The 25,504-nt window shown below is 50.9% G+C and overlaps 1 protein-coding gene across 29 annotated transcripts in view; it reads right to left on the bottom strand.

Annotated features, from left to right (window-relative positions):
• SORBS1 (sorbin and SH3 domain containing 1) overlaps positions 1-25,504 on the bottom strand; it is a 119,344-nt gene that overhangs the window by 10,218 nt on the left and 83,622 nt on the right. For 13 of the 29 annotated variants that reach the window (XM_036336529.1, XM_036336516.1, XM_036336517.1 and 10 more), the window contains 5 exons: positions 22,478-22,645; positions 17,645-17,691; positions 14,536-14,650; positions 14,296-14,421; positions 12,385-12,576 (listed from right to left, as the gene is read on the bottom strand). In XM_036336529.1, coding sequence (XP_036192422.1) covers positions 12,385-12,576; positions 14,296-14,421; positions 14,536-14,650; positions 17,645-17,691; positions 22,478-22,645 — 648 coding nt within the window. Of the gene's footprint in view, positions 1-127; positions 188-10,178; positions 10,944-12,384; positions 12,577-14,295; positions 14,422-14,535; positions 14,651-17,644; positions 17,692-22,477; positions 22,646-25,504 lie in introns of all 29 variants that reach the window. The other 16 variants (XM_036336507.1, XM_036336511.1, XM_036336508.1 and 13 more) reach the window with 3 other exon arrangements.

The following is a 25,504-nucleotide window of genomic DNA, read 5'->3' as shown; positions in this document are numbered from 1 at the left end:
CGACAGTAGCCACATAATCCTGTAACTCGTGGCTGAGAGTTAACCAGGCAGCACTCCCGGCTGTACTCTGGAGGCCAGTAAGGACTCTTTTTAGAAAAGCTACAGTCTTAGTCAACAGGCGTCTTACCACATAGCTCTTTTCAGATTCTGTGAGATCAGGTCCTGCGCTCAATGAATGATGAGAAGGCTGTGATCACCAAGCAAATTATAAGGGAGACATTTTAGCAGATGTCACATTGGAAAGAATTCAAAATAAAAGCGTGAGCAAATACACGTACCACACCATCACACTCGATGACACCGGACACTCGTAGCCTAGGGCCACCGAGTCTCCATGACAACACGGTGGGTGCACAGGAGAAAATGCAATGTACAGAGTTAGAAGCAAGCATCCAGGCAATGAGATGGGAGGCTGAGACATGGCTGCAGGGAGGTGAGAAGGACAACACAGGGCCCCAGAGTGGCAGACAGACACGGAAGGGCTGTCTAAAGAACAGTTACGTCCCTCCGTTACCACACACTTGGTCCCCTTGCTCTCAGCTGCCCAGCATCTATGGATGGGCTGCTGGACCAAAGCCAGTTTCAGTTACCTGGCCAACTGCTGGCAAAGCAGGCTCACAAAACTACCAGGCACGCCACGCTTCAGGACTCACCAAAACTGAGTAACGCTTCGGAAAAGCTCCTTGGTAATGTTTAGTATTGGAACAAGACTGTTCTGGAAAGATCTGCACATGACACGCTCCAGCTAGGTGTTTGAGGAGTTGAGACGTCTCACAGAGCGGAGCTGAAACCATCACTCATCAGCTCAGGTGCCCCAGGGGCGGTCATGGCCGAGCACCCCTCGGGTCTTCCACAGCAGAGGCCAGGCCTGCACCGCAGGGTGTATGAAATCATTTCCCTCACAAAGGATTCAATCTCAAGCTCTGGGGAGTCTCCCTAAATAAATATTTGAAGAGCCATCCTTGGAGACTTCCTGCAGGCGGCTCACCATCATAGCCCTGAGCCTCAGCACCTCCAGGGACACCTGTGCGTAGCTCCCTCGTTCCAGAGAGGCCCCGAGAGGGTGAGGCCTCCTGAGGCCTCACTGTGAGCTCGTGGTGCACTTGGTTCCTGGTGTCATCGACTGTCCCCGAGGACCTTCCCTGTCATCCCCGGACCATGTCCCACATTCCCAAGTGTGCTCACTGACCGTACTTCACAGAGTCCTGCAGAAACCCCGGAGACAGGCAGGGCAGGGTTACACATCCCCTTTTCTTTAGAACCCAGAAAGCTGACGCTGCAGGACCCACCTCCATTCCAGGCACCACTTCTACCCTCCTGTCCTTTTGGGAAACCCCTTCAAGTTCTCCAAACCCCCTCCAAACTGCAATCACCTAGTCAGCCCCCTGGACTCGGCAGGAGTGAAGGCAGACGCAGGACTGGAAGAGGCCTTTTCAAGCTCCTCCTACAACGTCTCAGGGCCTGCAGGCTCTGGCAGGTGAGAGGCGCTGACCCTGCATAGCCCCCTCATCACCTACCAGCCTCTGGTCCAGGCTTCTGTGTAAGAAAGGGAAGCAGCAGCCTACTCTGCAGGCTTTCCCACAGCAGAAGAATGAAACTTATTCTGGGCACCCCGAGTGGGGCATACCTCCAGGCAAGGGGAGCGAAGGGGAAACTTTCTAAAAGTAAGAGCTGTCTGTCCAGCAACAGCAGGGGCTGCCTGATGAGAGAGTGTGTGGCCTGCCCCAGCAGCTGTCTGAGCTGAGGCTGCGCTGACATCACTAGCTGGGACATGGGGTAGTGCTTCTCAGGCTTTCATGGACGCTGGTCTCTCCTGGGATCCTGTTCAAAGGCAGGCTCCCGAGTGGCACCTCGGGGGTGTGTGCTGAGACGGCTGGTCCACAGGCTGCAGAGGCTCTCAACTATCTGACACTGAGATTCTCTGTGTCAGACTGACATGGGTCGCACCTCATAAAAATAAAGTTCTCATACAAATAAAAATATTTCCAAACTCCAGCTGGGGCCTGATGACCTCAGGTCAAATGCAGACCAGAGAGAATGCGGATAGTCTCTCAGAGTAGTCGGCACAGTTTACGGAAGTCCCTAGCATCTTTCAATCAACTTAATCCCAAAGCAGTGACTGGAATCGATCATCCACAAATAGTTGGCACATAAGAGATTTGGTGAATCAGATACAGAAAGAAGGACTGATATTCTACGAAACCCTTTCTTTTTAAAGCATTTTTAAAAAGCAGCTTTCAAAGCACATATAAGTCTGAGTCCTCATCTGACTCATGTACTAACGCGGTGACAAGGGGCGGGCAGAAAATGAAATGTTAAGGCTCAGGGAAGTCTGAGAACTTGACAAGGTGGCTAAGCCCCTGAGAGCTGAGCCTCCGTGTCTGATCCGTGTACGAGTCATGACGGGCAGCTGGTAGCACCAGCGCACACCCAGCTCAGCCTCTTCAGAAGACCAGCGTGTACCTTCTCATTACTTGTTCATCATGTGAAAGGTACGATGTGCACGAATAGGCATCATCCTATCATTAGCTCAAGGGTCCCCAGTACTGAAAGGGATACTGATGCCCCGCCTTCCTTGGTCTCAGGTCCTATCCAAACCAGAAGGCAATCATCATCACAACCTTCACATCCAAACACACTTAACATCTGGACACACTTAACTCATCTCCCAGAGGTAGGGACAATGTGGTTCCTTATTTAACGTTTGTGGGAAAATGCAGGAAGAAGGCAAGATAAACATTTATCTTATTAGTGAGAGAGAAGGCAAGATAAACATTTACCCTATTAATTAAGATTCAAGTTCTTCCCCCTTTTAAAAAAATATATTTCTATTGATTTTTAGAGAGAGAGGAAGGGAGAGAGAGAAGCATTGATCGCCTGCCTCCTGTACATGCCACACTGGGGAGCGAGCCCGCAACCCAGGCATGTGCCCTGACCAGGAATTGAACAAGTGGCCTCCTGGTGCATGGATCAACACTGAACCATGAGCCCACCAGTCGGGCTCAATTTCTCCCTCTTGGAAATGCTTTCCTTAGACTCTTCCTCCAAACCTACGCCATCCAATATGGTCACCAGCAGGCACATGTGACTTGGCCAGGATAAAATATACAATGGATTTCAAAAATAAAGTACAAAATAAAGAATGTAAAATATCTCAGTGATTCTTATATTGTTTATATGTTAAAGTGAATTTACTTTGATATATTGGGTTAAATAAAATAAATTATTAAAATTAATTTCACCTGCTCCATTTTACTAGCAGAAAATTTCAAATTACATTATGTTCCCACTGGACAGTGCTGCCTTGATCCCTGGTCCTCATAGTCTGCCCTTATTCAGGTCTAAAAGTAGACACACATTCTCTCCAGGACCTCATCCGGGGTTAAGAATAAAGAGGGTATTATCTCATGCTAAGTGCGTTTTGGACTCTTGGAGATGCAATGAAGTTTTTCACATGTTTAGAAAACAGCAATTGGCCCAACACATGTACACACACGGGCGCGCACACACGGACACACACGGACACACACACACACACACACACACACACACACACACACACACTGCATTCCCCTCCCCCCTCATCAACAACAAACAGGTGGTAGTCTTGGACTCAGAAACTGCTTTGCTTTCCTATTCGCAAACATGCACCCAAGCACCTCTCTTGGCTGGAGCGCTGGCTTCATTCTTCCCGGTGAGCAACTCTGCAGCGTCCTTCTCTGTGGCCCTGCTGCCCTTCCATCTCCAGTTCACGGAAGTCCCTCAGAAATCTGACCCTAGCTCCCTGGGACTGTTCATCCCTCTGGATCCACAACACACCTGGTGCTACTGTGCAGACACTAAGCACCTTCTTCCAGCGTTTGGTGTGTGCCAAAGCCCGAAGCCCCAAATAACTGTCTGCAGGCTGAAGAACAGCAGGGAGTCCTGCAGGTGTGGGCAGGATAGAGGAGCTCAACCTCAACATCAGGACCACCTAGAGATACCTGCTCTCCTGGCCTGCCCGGGCCCTCGGAGATGGTATTCTTCTCCTCGTCTCAGGCCCCATACCTTTCCGCCTCTTCACACCCCACCCACATTTTGCTGACCTACCCTGGCCTCCCGGGGGAACACTGGACTGGGGGTGAGAAATCTGGCTTCCAGGCCAGACTCTGATACCAATTTGTTATTTGAACAAAATGCTTAATTTCTTTGGAGTTCCAGTTCTTAGTGAAATCAGAGGACTGGACAAGATTTACATCAGTGTCCTTTGGCTGTAATGTTCCATGACTGGAGTGTAAGCACTCTGTGATTGAGACCTGGCATTGGGCAGGGCTGAACTGGCTGAAGGGGACAGCACCACTCATCACCCACTGAAGACTGGACGGAGGGCTTTGACAGTAGCCCCCGATGTAGAGGGGGATCTGGCAGTGTGGGAGGTGAGGGTGCTCCGATGGAGACAGAAGGTTTGCAGCTCCTGGCGCACCCCGGGCAAACTCTGTCCGAGGAGTAGGAAGCCCTGAGTGACTCGGGCTCCTGGGATTTGGTTCTAGGGAACCTAGAGCCATCCTGCAGCGCCCTGCTCTGTGCTCCCCGCCCCCCCCCCCCCCCCCGCCGGCTCTGACTCCGCTGATTCTCCTGATTTCATTGAGCAAAAGATCCCAGCTTAAATATAAACCAGTGACAACCGATTAGTTCAACCGCTTACCACCTAGCCCTAGTCTCCATCAGATTCCCCCGCAGATTACACACTAGCTCTGTTGTCATGTAAACCTGACTGCAACGCTCCCATGCTCAGCCACCTGTCAGAGTCTGGAATGTGGACTTCTGTTTCCTTCCTAAAACAAGCCGGGGAGCAATGGCAAATGGCACTCAACTATGAAGAAACCGAACGCGTTCCAAGATGGTGGCTCTGTACTCCAGGTGGGAGAGAATGCGGAGAAGCGGGGACTGGCAGAGCCAATCTGAACTTCTAACTTCTGGATCGTGCAACACAGAGTAAAAGGCTTCTCCCACCACTTACGCTCTTCTCTTCCTCCCCCCCTTCCTCTCCGTGGTGGAACGGGGTAAGGAGGATAAAGTAAATTACCTCTTACAGTTCTTTTTCCTGCTATATCAGTATCACACAACAGGTACTTACTGGGTCTAATTACATGCTCGGGGCTGGGTGCGTTAGTCTCGTGACATCTCATTTAGTCCTCATAATAATTCAGCAAAGTGGTCGCTATGTACCTCAGATTACAAAACTAAGACCCAATATGTCTGAGTTGGGAATTTGAAGAGCCAGGATTTGAACCCCGGTCTCTGGGACTCCAAGTCCTGCACATTCCACTACACCCTGATCTCTGGAGCTAGGGGGTTTGCTGTCTACCACTTCTCCTAACGTTTTTCAGGGGGAGACACTTCAACGCTGGGTCTTAGTTCCCCGTCTTAGATGCTGAAACGCTGGTTATTTTTGTAAGAACTTTGGCCAGTGTCTCTCCGCGTCCTGTAAATTGTTAAATGCCCTCGGTACTTAGAGATTTCCCTCCTGAGGGAGCCAAAGGGAAATGATTCCCATTCTTTGTTGGATATCTTAACATTTTAAATTTCCTTTTGGTTCTCACAAGGTGCATTGCAAGCTTTTCCTTCTAGTTCTGATGTCTGTGCCCAAAGCAGGCCTGTGTCTTTGTTCTTATCTCTCTGGAACTAACCTAGTTCCCACGTGGTGAGGGATGTTCCCAAGCCACCAAAGCACATCACTCTGTCGTCAGTTGAGCAGCTTTCCTTCCTCTAGGCCGCCAAGCGGTTTGTTCTTGCATTTCTCAGACACACAGCTTTCCTGAATATTTTTATTTTTAAATGTCACGCCTTCAGATTTTATTGTTTGACTGGCTTCCTTCCCTTTAGGAACCAAACTGACATCACAAAAGTGTGTCACTTTCCTCAGACCTCAGCTTTCTCATCTCATCATGGAAGTCCAATCGATTTGGGCTCTTAATCTGGGGTCCATGAGCTCCCAGGTGGCCTCAAGTGTGGCTCTCTTGAAACTTCACGCGGACTTTGGATGCTGGCCTGGATCCCTGGCTGACCTCAGATTCCCACAGGTTCCATAACCCAGAAGTCAGGAGTCACTGAAACAGGTGATCTTTAAAGATGCTTTTTAATTCAGAAATTCCACGAGGTTCTCACCAATTGTAGGAGCTCAGAAGCCAAGGCTGGGCGTCCGTCAGGAGACAGTGCCCTGGTTGGGGAAGCCCAGTGAATGTCTGCTGATGCTCATGAAGGTTTCCGAGAGGCGCTTCCCCTCTACTCGCTGGACTGGTTGTTCTAAACTTGCTCGGCCAAAATTATGCCCCTCAAATCCAAGAACTTGGTTGATGATTCTTAACTCTTGGGTGTTTTGTATGTATGTTTTTGTCCAATTAAGCTGTCCCTCAAATAATAAAAGGGAAAACTTTCACTTTTCAATTGAGAAGGTTCGCAAGTCCATAATAAATGCCGTACTTTGCATTTGTTCTTGCTTTTCCTTTCAACTGAAACTCACATTGGACTTTTAGCTAGTCGAGACCAGCAAAGACAGAAAGAACCCTCGTTCTTGTCTGACTGTTTTGCTAACAGACTGGGGAGCCAGAGGAGGGAAGTGACTCATCCAAAGACACGCAGGCTGATGGGAGCTGGAGCCCAGCATCCTGTCCGCACAGCGCGCCTCCCCCAGACCCCTCCCCGACTTGGCTCACCCGCTTCTGCTGTTCAGAGAATACACACCTACAAACACAAGGGACGGACCTGTGTGACATCAGCTTGGGAGGCTACCAAGGAGTGGGAAGTCACAGGCAAGTGTTCGCACATCTGCAGAGTTGGGGGTGGCGGGAAGGGCTGGACAGGTGACTAAGGGGAAGGAAAGCAGCAAAGCAGGGACTTAGCACCAAAAATGGAAGTTTGACAACCCAGTCACAAGGGTCACGTGACCGTGAGGACGATAACTAGCCACACTGTGCTGACGAATGCCCGCCGTGGCACCAACGAGCCCCTCCGTGCTCTGCTCCAGCCTCTCCTCCACACCACCCCCCTCTCCCCTGCAGACACCCTACGGGTCACCCCAACCGGGAACTTGCCACTCCCTGTACCCCCTTTCACATCCCACCCCTGGGCTGTGGCAGGTCTATGTGCTTGCTGTGAACGCCACCCTCTGGCTGTGTGCCTCCCACAGAGCTCCCAGGTCAAACCCCACTTCTCTCTCGCAGCCTTTCCAGATGGCCCCTCCCCTCCTAGTGCTCATCATCTCTCCGCATCCTGAACCCTCAGAGTGAGCTGCTGTCTGTCCTCCTCTCTGCATTATAATTACTTGTGGACATGTCATTTTCCCAGTGGAGATGACACACTCCTTTAGGTGGGGTCAGTCATCTTTTATCTTTTCTTTCATTCAACAAGTATTCATTGAGCGCCTTCCATTGATCATGTGTCCTGGTCTCTCACTCTCATTGTGACACAGACAAGCAAAGGGGCAAATGCCATAGAGCTGAAGACGTGCCCCACAGGTGAGGTGCAGAGGGCTGTGGAAGCACAAGGTCAGAGCATTTAATCCGTCTTGCAGGGGCGGGAGGACGCCAGGAAATGCTTCTGGAAGGACATCTGAGTGGAGAAGTGTAGGCAGGGAGCAGTCACCCAGGCACACAGCGTGGGGGGCTTTGGGAGGTGAGGCTGGCCTGCTGTGTAAACAGCCCGGCACATGGTCCGCGGAGCCTAAGAGAGACTTTCCCAAGAGCAACAGGAAGAACCCTGATGGTCTTCCCTCTGTCTCTCACAGCACTAGTACGGGCCTAGAACAGCCTTAATGCTTGGATGGAAGAGAAATGATCCTAAGAGTCAGAACATCTGCGATTTTAAGGCTCTCAGGCATTTCCCTCTGTTCACTGGTCAGATACATGTGAACTTTTGGTTCAGCTCCCCACAGCAAGAGGAGTGGCCGGCAGTTTTCCCGATAACACAGACTGGTCTGGAGCACATTTATCTACAGTGACTCAGCCTGAGCTCGCACCATCCTGACGGCCACCAAAGAACAGTGTCACTGAAGTCCTTTCCATCTTTAGCTCTGTCGCCCAGAGGGCCTCGCGAGGCAGGAAGCTTCTTTTGAAGGACCCCATTTCCCAAGTATCGGGGTCCTGTTCCCAGGCACAGGGGGGGCAGTGAAGGGGCTGGGAGGGAGGTGTGTGGGCAGGAGCCCCTTTCCCACAACCCTCTAGCTCTCGTAGGGAGCAAGGCCCACAGCCTGGGCGCCACATGGAAGAGAGGAGAGAGGGTGGGGACAGGAAGTGGTCCACTGGCGGCCTGGAGGCCCACCGAGAACGGAACAGCGATTTCATCAAGCCTGGCACCCGTGTGACCAGCTCCTCCTCTCGCCCCTCCGTCAGGAAGGGAGCGTGTACACCCCTAGCCCGGCCCAGGGCTTGGCACCACGCTCTCCCTGTGCGTGCTGGGCCTGGAGGCAGGCCGCTGTGACTCACTGCTGACAATAAGGAGGTCTCCGGGCACCAGGACTGACGGGGAATGTGTACAGAACCGCTCCTGTGCCAGACATTTAACTCTGTCCCACCAGCCACTTCTCCAATGAACTGTTCTGTCCCTCACCGGCCGCACCCTTTTCTTCCCCAGTGAACACACGTCCCAGGAGCGCCTGCCGGCATGGCCTCCCCAGGTGCTCTGTGCCCCTCAGCCCCACACCCGGAGCTGGAGCAACATCACCTTGTGGAGCCTTCCCTGTGCCGGCACCACACCCCCACTTTATCCTCACAGCCCCCCCCCCCCCCGGAGGGAGGGACCGCCTGGCACAGGAGAAGCCCGAGCTGGGAGGTTAAGTGGCTGCTAGCGTGAGGCTCGGCCTGAGTGGTGACATGTCCCACACCGCCCTCCCGCAGCACACGGCCCCCTCCCCACTGTTGGCTGGAGCTGGAGGTCTGGCCTCACTTGCGTGTGGGTCTCTGTGGGCTCCAAGCGCACCTCCATCACTGCAGTCCTGGCGCTGCTGACCCAGGCTCCTCGAGGGCAGGGATGGGTGACCCCTGCCCCCTGCCCCCAGGCTGGTGTCTACAGGTCTTGAGTAAATATTTGTTGAGTGAAAAATGAAACTTTAAAGGGAAATGGGGACACCAGGTCTGAGATCAAGCAGTCTCCTGTGGGCATCGTACACAGCAGACGACAAATGATTTGGAGCGACATCGTCAAGAATTCCACTGGGTGCTAAAGACATTCTAGAATGTTCTCAGTTCCAGAAGCAACTCCAGGTCACCCGGGATGGTTGCTTCCATTTACAAAATGCTGACCATGCGCCACCCCAGCCCGTGCGAGCACTTCTCACACGTGACTTCCTGGAACCCTCCCGACCACTCTCTGAGGTAGGTGTTATCAGGTCCATTTTAAAAATGGGGAAACTGAGGCTCAGAAAGGGAAGAAACTCCCAAGCACTAGACATTAGGAGGCAGGCAGGCAGGCAGGCACACCTGGCTTCGTTGACATTTGGGGTATTGAACAGCATCGCCACACTGGAATCGCGATCGAATTGCCAAGTTTATCTCCCCCCCACGCACCAAATTCTCAGCGCTCCAAACACCCCACAGCCACCTTGGTCCGCACTCGGAAATCTCTGTAGCGGACACGGACAGAGGAGGGGACAGTCACGTGAAGAGCAGGCGTGCCCAGTCAGGGACCCAAACCTGTGAGGCCGGTGCGGGGCCTGAACGCTCCTCCCGAAGCAAAGCCCATTGTTCGCAGTGAACAAAGGCCTGTGCACCCAGACAGACAGGACGCAGACCACGGAGCCGCACGGCATGCCACGGAGCGGTTCTCACACAAAAGCAAACCACACTGAGCACACGAAGCCTGTGTTCCAGCTGTTAGTCTGAGCAAACCGAGGGGATCTCCGCAGCGGGAATGGGGGAGGGAAGGCCTTCCTCCTTCTCAGGGGCTTGTGCAGGAGGTGCCCCAAGGGGGGTCTTTGGAATCCCCTCAAATGGCCGGAATAGAGCCTGACTTTTGCCGCCGACTTCCCAGCCCTGACACCTTCATCAAGGACCCCTCTGTTCCCTCCTGGGTATTTCTGCTCCCAAGACAAGCAAGTGGGTCTCCCTGGCATCACGTGGCCTCGGCAGGCAGACCGTGGGTGAGACGTCTGGCCCACCTGCCGACGGAGATGCCAAGGCACACACGTCATGCTGCAGGCCTACCTGGCGCGCACCACTCCGAGCAGCCTTCCGCTCAGCCTGCTCGCCACCTCTACGCGGCTCTGTCTGCTCAGCCTCCCTGCCCGGGAAAGGGCTGCCCAGGGCCTGGCTGGGCTGGCTCTCCTCGGGGGTGCAGAGGTCTGAGAGTCTCTGTTCGGTGCTCAGGCACCTGACCACGTCTGAAGGTTTCAAGCAGCTCTTCTTAGAGATCGTGGGTCCGCCCAGGCATCTCTCACCTGCCTCCCTCTCTGCTTTCCTTTCGTACTGTCTGCTTTCTTCTCTCCACGGGCCCTGGCTGCTAAAGGCGTTGCTAAGCTCCGAGATGACACTATCAGGGCTCCCAAGCAGAGGCTGGGAGAAGCTGCCCTGCGGAAAGCCTGGAGGGGGCCTGTGGCTGCCACTGTCTCCGTTGACGTGAAGGGAGGTCTGGGCACCAGGCACCGGGGAGTAGGCTCGGTGTGGGGCAGGGAGGGCCAGCGGGGAGACAATCGAGTGGGGGGTGGAACGACCCGACCAGCTCGAATGGGGGAGGCTGAGGGACAGGGAGGGACTAGGCCTTGTCAAAAAGGCAAGGTGGTCAGTATAATAGACAGACGCCTCTGGCAGAGGAGGCAGAGGTGGGGTCAGGGCCAGAGGACGCCGGCCTGGGACCCCCACCGTCAGTGAGATCCACTCCGAGGTGACAGCCTGCATCTCAGGGGACAGGGCTCGGTGGGGGTGAGGCAGAGATGAGGGGGCTGGCAGGATGAGCTTGCTGTGACTGGGAAACTTAAAAAGAAAAGGAGAGAGAGGAAAACAAAAGGAAGAAGCACAAGGTAGAGTCAGCTTAAAGAAGAAAGGAGGAATAACCACAGGGACACACGGAGAGGCTGAAATGGAGACGAGCGGGACACTCCGGTATCCAGGTTCGGAGAGAAGCTGAGATGTGTGCACGTGTGTGTGCGTGTGTGTGTGTGTGTGCGTGTGTGTGTGTGCGTGCGTGTGTGATTGTGATCGTGTGCAGCTGGGGAGGGTGGAAGACGTGAGTGGAGTGGGGGAGAGGTAAAGGGGTCCCACTGGGCACTTACACCTGTGCCACCTGGTCTGCAGAGTCACTTCCAAAGGAACACACTGGAAGCTGCCCGCCTGCCCCACCAACCGCCTGGGCAACCGAGGCCCTGACCCAGAACCGAGGGAAAAAAGGTGACCTGCCATTGCCCCGCCTTGCCTTGGGCTTTTATTCTCTCCAGGGGGCTCAGCAAAGAGCCTTCCAGAGAGGAGTACGAGCAGGGTGGTCAGTTTTATAGTCTCGCTTGGCTACAGTCAGGCAAAACATCGAATTGAAGTCCCTGTAATATAAAGTAGAATGTGCTGCACCGATCTCACACCCTGTGCCCACAAGATCACAGCAGGTGGACCTTGCTGGGCAGAGAACCTGCCAGTACCCATCTCCTGGGTCAGCCCTGGGCGGTCAGCGAGGAGAACATGACCAGGGAGGAGAGGAGAGAGGACCATCCACTGTCACCTGGTCCCGGGGCTGCTCTCCTTCCTCCCGACAACCCAGTGGCAGCAGGCGGGGCTCTAGCAGGAAGTCGCCCACATGCCTCTCCCGAGCCCAGGGTCCTCATTTTTCTTGGCTTTGGGGGAGTGGAGATTTGGAATAATTCATGTTTTAAAACCAGTTTGCTCATAATGCATGTTCAGGAAAGTGAACATTTTGTGATAAACCCCCTTCCTTCAGCCCAGTGTACACAGAGGTGCTAGAAGTTACGTTTTAAACCTGGTCTCTGCTTGCAAAGCATAGTCTGGGTCTTTATCTTCTGCAACCAACCTTGACCAATGAGGTGGCAAGGACCGATTGGGCCATGGCACGGAAGAACAGTGGAGGCACCCCGCCCGCTTCACTGGGTACTCCCAGCACAGAATTCTGGACCAGCTGATAAAGGCTCTGATTTCTCTCCCTCTCATCACCTTATCCCCAGAGCAATTTCCTTAAGCTCTCCCTTTTTTCCAACCAAGGGTGTGACAATATTTCCCAACAAGGGGTGAAAAGTGCCGTTTGTATGCATGAAGACAGGCCCGGTGTGTCTACACCCCCCTGCTGAGGACTGTTCTCAATCACAGGCTGAAGAGCCACCCTCCAGGGGCTGTGCCCTCAGCACCGAGGGGCTGTCACACCGACTGTGAAAACCAGTGGACTGTGAAAACCAGTGACGAGATGCGTAGGTACCTGTGGGCTCGCGGTGGCACTACGACTTGGGGAGGAGTAAGGCAGGTCGATGTAATCCACCCGGTTTTTCACCAGTGGCCTTTTGATCACGTCCACGTAGGTGATGGGGAAGATGCCTTGCCGGGTCGTCCCTGGGATCCTCCCTTCGTACCAGTTCTCGTCCACCTGTCGGAGCAGCGTGATCCTCTCACCCTGTAAGACACAGCAAGGCGCGGTCCGTGTCCCACCATGCCCCAGCCCCAGAGGCCCTGCCTGCACCCCTCGCTGTCCTGCTAGTTTAGCACACTCTTTGCTCACATGAACCTTCCTTGCTAGACCTGGAGAGAATTATTATCACTGGGATGGTGATGCTCCCAGCAGTGGAGCTACCTGGATGCTGGGAGGTTGAGCTTGGCCCGTAAATATTTCCATAAAGAAGGTCAGACTCATTCCCCGAAGCTAGCAGGCAAATGGAGTGTTTTCACTCACTAAATGCATAACGGACAGATATGCAAACTTCTTCTCTAAGGCAAAGGCTTTTTGGGAGGGGTTCTCTTTTTTCTTCCTTTTTATAACTTTATTTTTTCCTGTGTCATTATAGAAAAATTAAAGCACAAGCAATATAAAGCAGAAATAATCGTTACCCATAATGTTATCACTCGGGCAACTATTGTTAATATTTTGATATATGTACTTCCCAGACTGAATTTTGTTTCTGTGAATTGGACTTGCACATATTATTTTTCTTATAAAAACTGAGTATGCACTGTATTTCCCTTTTCCAACTTACTTTTTTTATACTAAACTACATGTAGTGAGCCTCGTTCTTTCTCATGAAAAATAATTCTACATTTCTAACAGTGTTGGCAGTGTAAGGACCACTGTGGGCTATCCCACTGCACATGCCTGCGCCGATTTAGTTGCCATTCACCTGATGTGTGGCACCTGGGTTGCTTCCAGCGTTTCTTCTCTTCTATGAGGGGCTCATCTTTATCTGAGGCATATATTCACTCTCCTCAGTCCTCAATGAAACTAGTCACTTTAGTAAGCCAGAGAATTTTGGCAGGTAAAGTGTTGGAATTCCTGGGAAGAACATGTCTCTGCCAGCTTGTGTTCAAAATAAGCAAGCGGAACCCTGGCTACTGTGGCTCAGCTGGTTGGGCATTGTCTGTAAACCGAAAGGCTGTTGTTGTGATTCCTGGTTAGGGCACATGCCCGGAGTTCGGCTCATTCCCCAGTGGGGAGCCTGCAGGAGGCAGCCAATGGATGTTTCGCTCTCACATGGGTGTTTCTTTCTCTCCCTCTCCCTCTCCCTTCCTCTAAAAATCAATAATAATATAAAATACGCATGCTAAGCTCCTCGAAGGCAATAATGGATGATAATAATACTGGCATCATCTCCTGCTTACTAAGTACCAACTAGATGCTAAACGTTGTTTCATGTACTCCTCTTGCAACAGCTCTAGGAGAGCCACTTATCTTCATTTTACATATAAAGAAATGATGGCTCAGAAAAATTATTTAACTCCCCAAAAGCTGCACAGCTGAGAACCTGTGACTTTTGGCTTCACAGTTTTTCAAACTTCTCCTGGTGTCAAGACTTGCTTTTCTCGACTAAGCCAAAACCTGTGATGTAAAACCTAGTCACCTACACAGCGCCTATCACATCATTAGGTGCTCGACAAATGCCAACTGAATACAGTTTATGGAAGGTGTGTAAGATTCCAGAACTGCTGTCTGTAATCAGTGAACTCAATGTAGTTAAACCCTGACTCTCGCCTAGGGTTTATTTTTAAAATTATCTCAAAATTATCCAGTTGCCCTTCATGCACCCTGGACTGGCACATCTTCAAGGGGTTGCTGCCCTGCAATGCCACCTGCCCTGAGATCAGGGCCACCCAACAGGCCCGAAGCACGGGTGAGAGGGCTCACCTTCCTGAAGGACATTTCTACTTGCGTATCCCCATTGAAGTTGAACTTTGCGATAGCTTCTCCGTATTCCAAGATCTGCACCGGTGGCAACTTTTTGGGCTGAGCCTTCTCCGCAGGAGGAAGAAGCTGAGAAGGGAAACGAGGTAACAGGGAAGAAGTGGGGACGTGAGAGGAAAGTTCCCGATAATCCGTGGCCCTTGGGCACGACCGGCTTTTCCCCGGGAAGAGGGGCTGCGGTACCTCGATGTAGGTGCGCGGGAAGATGCCCACCCGGCCGTGGTGCTCGCCCTCGTACCAGTTCTGGTCGATCTGCTTATAAATGTAAACAATGTCTCCCTTTTGCAGAGGAAGCTCCCTGTCAACAGAGGGTTATGCACGTTAGCAGACGTTTCAATGCATGTAAGATTAAGACGTGTAGATTTTTATAAGACTTTAAGTGAGGCCAAAAGGACCGAAGGACAGAGTGGGGCTCCGCATTTGGAAGTGAGAGCCCTCCGATGCGGGAAGTCACATCACCTTTGGCGCTTTTCTGGGCTTTTCTGGGGTGGATGCTAACTTTCAAACTGACCAGCGCTTGAAAGTGCTCAGGAGCCTATTAGCTTGTGGTTTCTCCAAGAACTTTTTGCGAATGCTGTGCTATGCTCACGGTTTACATAACACCTAGCAACGCACTCGGTAGTCTTAACTGATGTTCATTCAATGATGACAAACGTTTCCTTCTCGACACTTTTCACTGCCTTTTCTACCCTCTTCTCTGCCCTGCCAAGGCATGTCTTCATTGCTTTCAATTATCATCAAATTATTTCTCCAATATCAATATCCTCGACGTTCCATCCATCTCACCATCCATCCATCAACGTGCAGTAGAAAGGCTCTAAAATTAGGCAGATCTGGATTCAAAAGCCAGTTATACCGTCTACTAACTCTGGAACCTTGGGTGAAATACTATCTCTGAGATACTTTATCAAAATAGGAGCTAACTCAGAGTTGTTGGAGAATTCAGCAACAAACTACAAATAAAACACCCAGCAGAGTGCCTGACATGTAGTTAACACTCAGTAAATGCTATTTCCTTTCCGCATAAAGGGATCTTGGAAAGAAAAGTAAATTTTCAAATGTTCTTCATGCCCCTTTCCCAACCTCTCCATATCCATCCCTTTGTTTGCCTCAATAATGATGCTAACCCCTAATCAGGACTCCCTTAAAAATTAGAGACAAAAAGATAACATAAAACGAGAACTTAAAAGGAGAACAAAAATTGTAACTTGAAATTTTCTTGACTTGAAAACACACACGCCTAGATCTTTTCCATTTGCGCCACACCAACCGCTGGGAAAGAAAGGTCTGTGCCTGCAGTTTGGAGGGGGGCCCGCTTTGCCCTGTGCCAGGAAGTCCCATGGACGTGAGAGATGCTGGCTGAACAATGGGGCCACATCTGGAAAACCTTACACAAAGCCGGCGCTGTGCCGAATGAAGGAACAAGGCAGCCTTTGTGGTCTCTCATTGGTAGATGGGACTCTAATCCGAAAGAGGCCTGTGAAGGGATCCGGGCACCTGTCTCTGGAAGAAGGAATGTGTTTGGCCATAGTCCTCCTTGGGATGTTCTGAAATCACTCTCCCTTTACACCCAACCACGGACACCCTCGGCACATCCACGGGTGCTGGGGGTCTGCAGGCCCAGCGCTGCCACCTAAGTGACTTGCAGCTGTACAGGCAGGTGGGAGCCGTCAGGGCCCCGCTGTTAAGAACTTTTTTGAGTAACATGCTATGGGGAAAAGAGAACCCAGTGACTGCAGACGTTTAAGACGCAAGCCTATGGGTCTGTCACTGCCGCCTGTAGGGACGCTGCACGAACTTGTTTTGGCGGCAGCGGGGCGGGATGAAAGCCAGGCGGGAGGGAGGAGCCCTCTCCAGCGCCCGCACTGTTGGAAGTGGTGACGGTCCTGTTTACCTCAGATTTCTCATCTGTTCTACATGACAGGATTGCTCTAAAAAAATTGTTTTAAGACTTTAAAATGTGAAATCGTGGTAAATGCATTATTATCAATACGATACCACTTAATAAATATTACATGGACATTTCTTAATTAAAAAAAGGGGGATGAAGGTGTCTACTTGATTAAACTAAAGCCTATTTTATAAATCTTTGTTACCCTCTCTGGTTACATCATGCAAAATGTTTTATAAGTGTAGTACCTTGGCTGCCCTGCAAGAGAGGCACCTTTATGCCCATTTTACAGATGAGAAAATTTGAGGTGGGAGAGGCTGGTGACTTGGCCATGGTCACAGAGACAAGAGTGGCAGAGGCAGGACTCCAAAGCCCATACTCTTTCTGGGACATAATGCCACCGCCTCTTGTTAGCTGCTGAGCCAAAGGGCTGGAGGTGTCATGACAAATACCCGAGGGCACCAGACTTGTGCCCAGGTTCTAGAAGTCATGGCCTGGTTTGTGCTGGAGATTGCGGCCCAGCAGCCTCCACACACAGTTCCCGTGTCTGAGGATGGGAGGTCTCTCTCATCATCAGATGTGGGGTCTCCCACCAGCAGGACAATGGGATGGCTGCTGGCCACTGCTGCCCGCGAAATCTCTGGTCCACTTTCATCCATAATTAGACATAAAGTGAACAGGCTCCTTTGGAGCCCCATCTTTGGTAGCACTCCCATTTCATTCCATGGAAGATATAGAGGTCTCCTGGTCATCTAAATGTAGGTTGCACTGGGCTAGTTAAGCTACTCAGGTTTCTTTCTTCATTGAAGGACTTCTAGAGCCAGACATGTGCCAACAGCAAAGTCTCTCTTCAAGGGCAGGCGGGAGGGACAGACACGGTGGGGTGGTCCCAGGCTCCTTTCTATGACGGAGCACTCTGAGAAACATACTTGGAGAAATGCTGGTCTCTTGTGCGTTCCCACAGGCCTTTAACCTCTCAGGTTATAGCAGCAAAACTGATAAAGTTATCTTCCTGAGACTGGCTCTGGTTCCCTCTAGGGAGAGGTTGGGTCAAAGGGAGCCCCCACGTTATCAGGCAAAGTGAATCCTTGTAGAGGAGGAGGCAGGGATTTGAATCCTGATTCCATCACTGACCAGCCTGGGAAAGTCCCTTACCCTTGCAGTTCCTCAGTTTCCCCATCGATACAAAGGGATAACCGTATCGACCTCACAGGGCCACAGTGTAACCTGTGCCATAGCATAACACAGCGCAAAGCACTCGGAACAGTGCTCGGCACACGGCAAGCGCCATAAACGACTGGTTTTCATCACTGTGGCTTCTCCAGCTCTTCTTTCTAAGTGGACATCTGTGTTTCAGAGAGGCAGTTAAAATGACAGACAAATAGGACCAGTGGCACTTACTTCAGTGTCTGAGCTTTAAAGTCAAATTTGGCTCTGGCAGGTCTCATCTAAACACAAGAAACAGTGTCAAGTTAAAACCACAATTCACGTACAATGGAAAGGACACATTTTCACACGTTTCCGGAAAGCAAAGCAGAAAGACGCACTCTAACCAGTTCATTCTGGGGTACACATCTGGGCAGGATTCCTCTTGTCTGACCTCAGCAGAACACTAGGTGGATGTTTGGTCAGCTACGTCATGCATGAGACTCTCCCTAAGGAGGGCCAGATTTGGGGAGGAGGTGGTGACAGAAGTCCCAAAGCTGACGTTCTAGTTCCCCACAGCTGACCATGGCTATTAAAAGCAAAACAAAAAAACTAATAAAAAACAAAAAGGGAGTTAGCCAGAAGTCTTACTGTGTGGGAATTGTGACCGTCTTACTCTTACCTCCTCTGTTTGCCTGACTTAAATTACGACCTGCAAGTGGATGAAACCCCGATTCACCTCTCACGTCATCTTCAACTCTGTACATTTCTCATGGCCTCTGCGATCACCCACAAGCCAGGTGAAGGAGCCCTGCGCTCATTCTTTCTCCAAGGCTGCCCTGCCTATCGGGTGGCTCTCTCCTTCCAGACTCCAGGTCTGGGTGCACCCTTGGCCCGTCTCCCCTCCTTTGTCCGTCTGCCATGAAGTCAGCCAGCTTCCCTCTCCCTCCCTCCCCATCAGGTCTGACTCTGGTTCACAGGCACAAAGCTTCCTTTGACTTCACTTCTCTCCACTCTAATCTGCTGTCTCTCAGGAGCACAAAGAACATTCCTCAAATGCTTCCATCACATCACTTCCTTGCTTTGAAGTTGGCTGAGGTTCTCAACTGCCCTCAGATCAAATCTCAATTCCTAAGTGTTGTTAAGGCCTGTGGGTAATGTCTCCCCCCTCACACCTAATGGCCTTTATCTCTTATTACACTCTTCCCCTCAGGCAAGTCTGTTTGCCACACCTTGGCTAAACTGCCTTCTCTGTCTGGAATTTTTTCATTTCTAATTCCGGCAAAAAGAGCAAAAAGCTCACCTTTACTTACCCCCATATGTATTTGCACATCTGTCTTCCCCACCATTAAAAGTAGTTATTTTAACTAATTTTTAAAAAAAAAGGAGGGGAGAGAAGTCATGTGAGCAATGTAGCTGCCAATATAGATCTGACCCCATGACCACCTGGTCTAGGGGAACAATGTGATGGAAATTAAACCACACACTTCCTCTTCAGTATTAGAGGCCATGGTCAAAGTTCAGGGGACATGGGCGACCCTAGATCCCGATTCCTCAGTGAGACGCCCCGTGTGGCCAGGCTCCTCAAGCTGGGGTCTTGGAGGGATCTTCTTAAGGGCATGAATTCTCCACAGGAATTTTTTATTTTTCATCTTCATGCTGATGCTTCCATCCTTCTATCTACAGACATGCATATTAGAGGTCAATTGAAGGATGACCTTACAAACCAATGCTACACAATTTCAATGCCTGCATTGTGTCTGTGACCAAGGGGCGTAACTGAACAGCTGTGGGCAAACAAGAAAAGAACGGATGTGGGGCTGATGATAAATGACAAGAGAAAATGACCAAAACGGTAAGGACAAACATAGCAGTGACTACAATGAAAGTGGTGGCCACCCTTGACAGCTAGCGCTAGAACTGGGTGATGTAAATATTTGCACTAACAGCGCCATCTGCACACTTTGGGTGGCAACAGAGCTCACGCAAAGTGGTATGACCTACAGTTAAATGAATAAAGTTGTACAGGTGTGTATTTACTGCTTAATTCGTGAATTGGCTTAGGTCAAAACTGGGGGTTGAACTTCCTTTTTTCATTAAAGGAAACCCATGTATCACTCAACGTTGAGCAACACTGATTCCATTGATCTGTTGGGACACATTACCTGAGTCACCATTGCTTGTACAAGCATCTCTCTCCATCTTCCTAATCTTCCTGGGGCTGAATCCTCTGGCTCCCATGCACTGTGCTACTTACCACAGCAGAGACACCCGTTCCTACCACAGAGACACCTGTTTGGAAGGGGCCTCTTCTGCTGGACTGCCAGCTTCCTAAAGGCACAGTCTGAGTCTGGGTCCCGCCTCCCCACAGGGACTTGCGCAGAACCAGTGGTCACCCAAGGTCTGCCTGATGGGTCTGAAGTGTGTCTGCACAGCCCGGTGCCCTGGGACTTGTTGGTGTCTGTTTTCTCATGTCTGTCAGCCCACATCGAGGGCAATGATTTTCTAAGTGTGGTCCCTAAACCGGTATCACAATGTCACTTGGGAACTGGTTAGAAATGCACACTCGCAGGCCCCATGCCAGAATCATTTGTGGATGGAGCCCAGCCACCTGTATGTTAAAAAGCCCCTAGGGGATTCGAGAACTCAGGTGTGAGGACCACTGCTCTGGAGGGAGGAAGGCGGGCTGGGCAGTGTGCCTGCCTCTGTCCATGGTTATTCTACCCCAGCCGCATTCTCACGCACGTGTGCTGTCATCTGTGTGAGTGTGCAGGCCTGATGCCGGGGTCCAACCCCAGCAGGTCCAGGGGTCCCCAAAGGTGTGGACGGAGTCGGCGAAGAAGGAAGGACACAGAGACAGCGTTCAGTTGATCAGCAGCCTAGCCAGGATCTCTAGCCAGGATCTCCAGCCAAGTTCTGGTCTGGATCTCCAGCGAAGTTCTGGCTAGGATCTCCAGTCAGGTTCTGTGTCCATGTTCTCTTGCTAGGTTCTCCAGGTTCTCCAGCCAGGTTCTATAGCCATGTTCCCTGGCTAGGTTCTCCAGCCAGGTTCTGTCCAGGTTCTCCAGCCAGGTTCAGTTACCAGGTTCTAGTCAGGTTCTCTTGCCAATTTCTGTAGTCAGGTTCAGTCCAGGATCTTTTGCCATGTTCTCTCGCTAGGTTCTGTCTCTAGGTTCTGAGGCCAGTTTCTGTCCAGGAACTTTTGCCATGTTCTCTCCAGCGAAGTTCTTCTGTCTCTAGAGAACGTTCTGTGTAGGTTCTGTGCCTAGGTTCTGTCTCTCTTGGTTCCGTATTCTAAGTTCTGTATGTAGGTTCTGTGTTCTAAGTTCTGGGTCTTGCTGTCTTGTTGCATCTGTATTTATACCAGTTGATTCAATCCTGTCAATCTCTATTACAAAGGTTAGGGTGTTTCTTATCTTCATTCCAGGGAGTAAAGATTATGTAGCTTAAGCACGATTGTTCATAGTTAAAGTGATTAATTACCAAACTGGCACTTAGTTAAGAGGTTTTATTCCCTCCCTAGCTTCAGGGGAAAATCCCTACCTGGGGAAACAACCTTTCTCAGAGAGGAGACCTTGGTTAAAACACATAGTGCCAAGAAGGTGAGCAAACATATTAAGAACAGTATGCCATATATGCCAGGTCCCTTGAAACAGCAAGGATGGACTGGCTCCCGGCAAATTCCCCCTTTTTTATTTTTTAAAAGCAGGCATTAAAAAGAAAAACACTTGGCTGGAGATCCTGGCTAGAGATCCTGGCTAGGCTGCTGATCAACTGAACGCTGTCTCTGTGTCCTTCCTTCTTCGCCGACTCCGTCCACACCTTTGGGGACCCCTGGACCTGCTGGGGTTGGACCCCGGCAGTGTGTTCCCATCTTCCCACCACTCTCGAGCAAGCCCACCCAGGAAGGAGGACCAGCCACCGTTGCAGCCTCAGAACAGGGCTTTGAGGAGCTGGTACAAGAGGGCATCCTTCCCTTGAAACTGATCAACCTTTCGAACTCCTGCCTCTTCCTTATGACCTTTTCCCCATCATGTTAGAGTCTCTGTCCCCTCTCTAGTTTCCTGTCTTCTAATCTGGCCCCTCCTTTTCTCTACCTCTTCTTCCCAGACAATTTGACCACTAGCCAGTGCCACCTCTGTCACTCAAAAGATAGAAAAAAGAGTATTAACCTACTATTATACTGAAAGATGATAAAACGGTACATACTTTGGGTGTAACTCATTTCTATACCCCCTCAACCCCCAGACACACAGGTCCCCGAAAGGAGCCAACCTCAGCAGGGCCACTGGAGGGTCACGTGACAAAACAAACTCTGGCACAAGAGGCAGCCTTGGCAGCACCAGGATTTCAACATGCCGACCTCAGGGGAGGGGGAGGAGGCCGAGGCCTGAACAACATCACTTCAAAGGTTTGTGCTTCTTCGTTTGTTTTATATTAAGTTTCATAACCTCAGCTGAGAAATGTCAAAATTAAGGGAACAAATGAAACGCCTCTCACCCTCCATGAGCTCATCCCGCTGCAAAACTCATTTCAAAATTCGCCAGTGAGGCTGCAGTCCTGCTGGGCACTTTATCCAAGTACCTCATTGTACCACTGAGAGGCAGCATGGTGCTCTGATAGTTCAATGTTAACAGGACTAAGTTTCGAGGTCGGTGTAAAAGATGCATTGCTAGCTAACTTTTGTAACTTAAGTTTCACTCAACCATCTCTTAGAAGAACCTTGTCCTTGTCCACACGGAAGCTAACGCACAGGGACTAAGGTCTAAGGTTTCTAAGCAGAATGCACAGGCAACATGGTATCACGATGAAAGGCAGGATGTAGAGGACTGGACGCATGGAGGCAGCCGATGCTCTATAGGCATGCAGAGGGTGTGTGCCAGCAGATCCCGGTCCCGCAGCCAGGCATGCTTGAACATACAGAGCGCAGGACATGATGGGACTCATGTCCACGGGCCAGCCACAGTGAGCCAAAGCGAGCCTAGGGAAGCCAGGATGACAGAACTAATTCGGCCTACAGCGGGCAATGCTGAGGGGAGGCAAATATGGCTTTGGGTCAAGCAGCAGATCGAGGCGACCAAAACAGACCTCTGACCCAGATTTCCTTTTTGCCGTATCGTCTATATTGAGGAGGTCCCCAAAGCGCTCATTAGTGATAAACTGATGGTGCGTTGGAATGACGCCCGTGTGGCGCCGAGCTGCAATATCGGCCTCTTCTTGCTCGCGCTTAAGTCGTCGCTGGTCCGCTAAAAGTTTCTGCCATGAAATTGCATAAAATGGGCAGTGAATCATCTGGTCCAGGGCATTGGAAAACTGCCAACAAAAACAACTGAGGAAAAGGTGCCAGGTCAATAGGAGGGAAGTTAAGGGTTAGATGCTGGCAGGGCTTTATGGCCACAACCACTATGTTCCGCTATGACCACCCCCCGGCGCCACTCCGCGTAGGAAGGAGAAACCAGGGGACGCTGGGACACAGCGAAGGCTGAAGTCCACACAGTTACACTGTCTGCAACCTGCCCCGGCTCAGCCCACAGCCCCCTACCTCCTCACACGCGGCAGCAAGGCCAGGTGACCCAGGCGTATCCATGCATTCGTACGCATGCTGGGCCGGCGGCAGGAGGCTGAAGTGCTGTCCTTCAGCGATGCGTTCCCACAGCCGTTCCCACGGTGGGACCAGGGCCGGCTGACTCCTCTGCCCACATCTGACCTACTACACCTGCTATGGGCTTTTACTCTGAGGGGTCGAGGGCAACAAGGTCATGTTTGTGCTTCCTATGTCTGTCACTCTAAGATGCTTGACAGAGTGGAGCTGCCATTTCAGCAAGCAGCTCCTCTTCTCCTAGGCCAGCGATCTCTTCTCCGGGCGCAGTTTTTAGGAGGCCTCAGCCAAGGCTATGTTTGACTGACAGAGCATCAGTTATTTTCTTGCTATACTTTTAAAGATAACTATTTCTTCATTAGGTGAAATGAAAGTGAGTTTAATTTGTAGACTATAAATACAGAAGATAAACTAAGAATGATGGTACTTGTGTTTAGAAGAAATATTCTCCCCTAAATTAAGGAAATAGGCATCTATTTCTATTTTGAAAGATCTTTTAAAATAATTAAACAATGTTGCATTTCCTCATTGCCTATTGAAATGACCCTATGGAATAGAACTTTAATGTGTTTTCCTGTTTCATACCAAACATACATCCTTGGGATTAACATTTTTTTGTAGGAAAAGCATTAATTATAACTGACGATTCCTACATTCTTAATAAAACATTAGTCTTTTTTCAGAAGGAAATTAAATGCCTCATGTGACACCTAGCCCCAAATGACCATGGGCCCAATTTTCCTATTTTTCCAGGGTCACAAATAATAAAGTAACGACTCACCGAAGGCCGTGGGATTTCCAATGCTGGGGTAAATTGTGAAGATTAAATAAGAAAAGACAGGCAGGTGCTTCGCAAGCACATGGAGCCCTGTTTCCAGCTCTGTCTCGGGTATAAGGCAACGTGGATGTGGCCCTGGCAACCACCACCCTCTCCAGTCCCTTCCTGGATGAACAAGGAGGTGACTGGGTGACCACGAATGTCCCTGCCAGGGCTGACATGACCATTTCCTGAAACGCCACCATCATCAACGTGGATAAGAAAGCATTTGCTAGAAACACGCCAGCACTGACACCCACGAGCTGGGAGTGTGCTTTCCCTGCAGCCGTGGGAAGGGCCCGACGCTGAGGCCAGGCCTCTGGTGGTCTGGCCCAGGTCACATGAAGCCAGTGAAGGTGGAAAGGGAATGGAGCCCTTGGATCTGACCTCGATAAACCCACCTGCCCCGCAGTTCCACACCAGCCAATACCCTGTGGAAAGACACAGTTTTTAAGGGCCTTTGAGCAGTTCAGGAAACGAGCTGCTCACCTTCTGAATTTACCTCTGAATATACCAAATGGCTAAACCAAGTACGTGAAATATGCCTCCCGGGTGGCAGGCAGCGTTCTATCACAAAACCTTCTGTGCTGGGGACTCGGTCTACACAGCGAGTTGGAATGCTCTCCTCCACCACAGCTTCCGGCCTGCAGGGCGGCTCCTGTGGCTCAGAGATGGTGACGAGAACCGAGTCTGCTTGGTGGCCTCGTGAACACTCATGGTGTCTGAGCTTTTCGCCTGGTTATTACAAACTACTCTATACATCAGATCCTTCCTCTTCTTTCTTCCCATGGACACGTGCCTGCGTTATGCCCGGAGAGGGGAGACCATGTCTTTTCTGTCTTTTGTCGCACCACCCGGCTCTCCTCAGAGTTGGCCTCACCCGAAATCTTTAAGGAAAATCCACCCAAACCCTGAAACCACCATGAAAGAGAACCACCGGGGACTTCAGACTCTGCAGAGAAAGGAAGAGCTGCGTAGACATGGACACCCTCCACCTCCTGCCGCCAGGCTCCAGCCGTCCTTCCACCTCTTCACTCATGACAGGAGCAGGCACTGCAGCCTGTTCCATCTACAGGACCCATTCTCCTGGGCACACAACGTCTAGAAAGCACGCCTCGTACCAACACTGTGTCATAACAGACGCTGTGATGTAGCCCAGTCAATGGATAGGCAGAGCGGCCTCCTCCTAAATCCCAAGGGAACGCGCTGCTTTCCCTGCCCTGTCAGTCATGCCTCCACAGCTGCAAGGAAAGGGCTCAGCCTGAAGCTCTTGGTGGGAGTTTACCAACGTTTATTGGGGCATCTCTTCTTCTGAGTACAAAGGCAACATCAAATGGTTGCCTTTTAGTGACCACAGTATGTATCATGGTCATTATTCTTCTCCAGTTTCCGCCTCCTCCTACTGCACCCTTCCCAACATGAACTGTGCTTGGTGCCAACAGAGGGATGGCAGTACTGGAGAAACATGCGAGAGGATTTCCCTAGAGAATAATAAGGCCGGGGTCTGGCGGAGGGATGAAAGAGCAAAGAGCAACACAGGTGGGCAACCTCTTCTTGGACCTCCTGGGGGGCAACGTGGCGTTCAGAACCCAGTGCCTTGAGAAAATCTACTTTAAGGGAAAGTGGACTAAAAGAGGCCTGACTGCGCCAATGTCATATAAAAAGTCACTTCTGACAAAGCTAATCTTGGCTTCCAATT

This window comes from Myotis myotis, unplaced genomic scaffold, assembly GCF_014108235.1.
Source record: "Myotis myotis isolate mMyoMyo1 unplaced genomic scaffold, mMyoMyo1.p scaffold_m19_p_15, whole genome shotgun sequence".
In the NCBI taxonomy this organism is placed as follows: Eukaryota; Metazoa; Chordata; class Mammalia; order Chiroptera; family Vespertilionidae; genus Myotis; species Myotis myotis.
The sequence above is the reverse complement of the archived record's forward strand: the minus strand, read 5'-3'. Positions and strand labels throughout refer to the sequence as shown.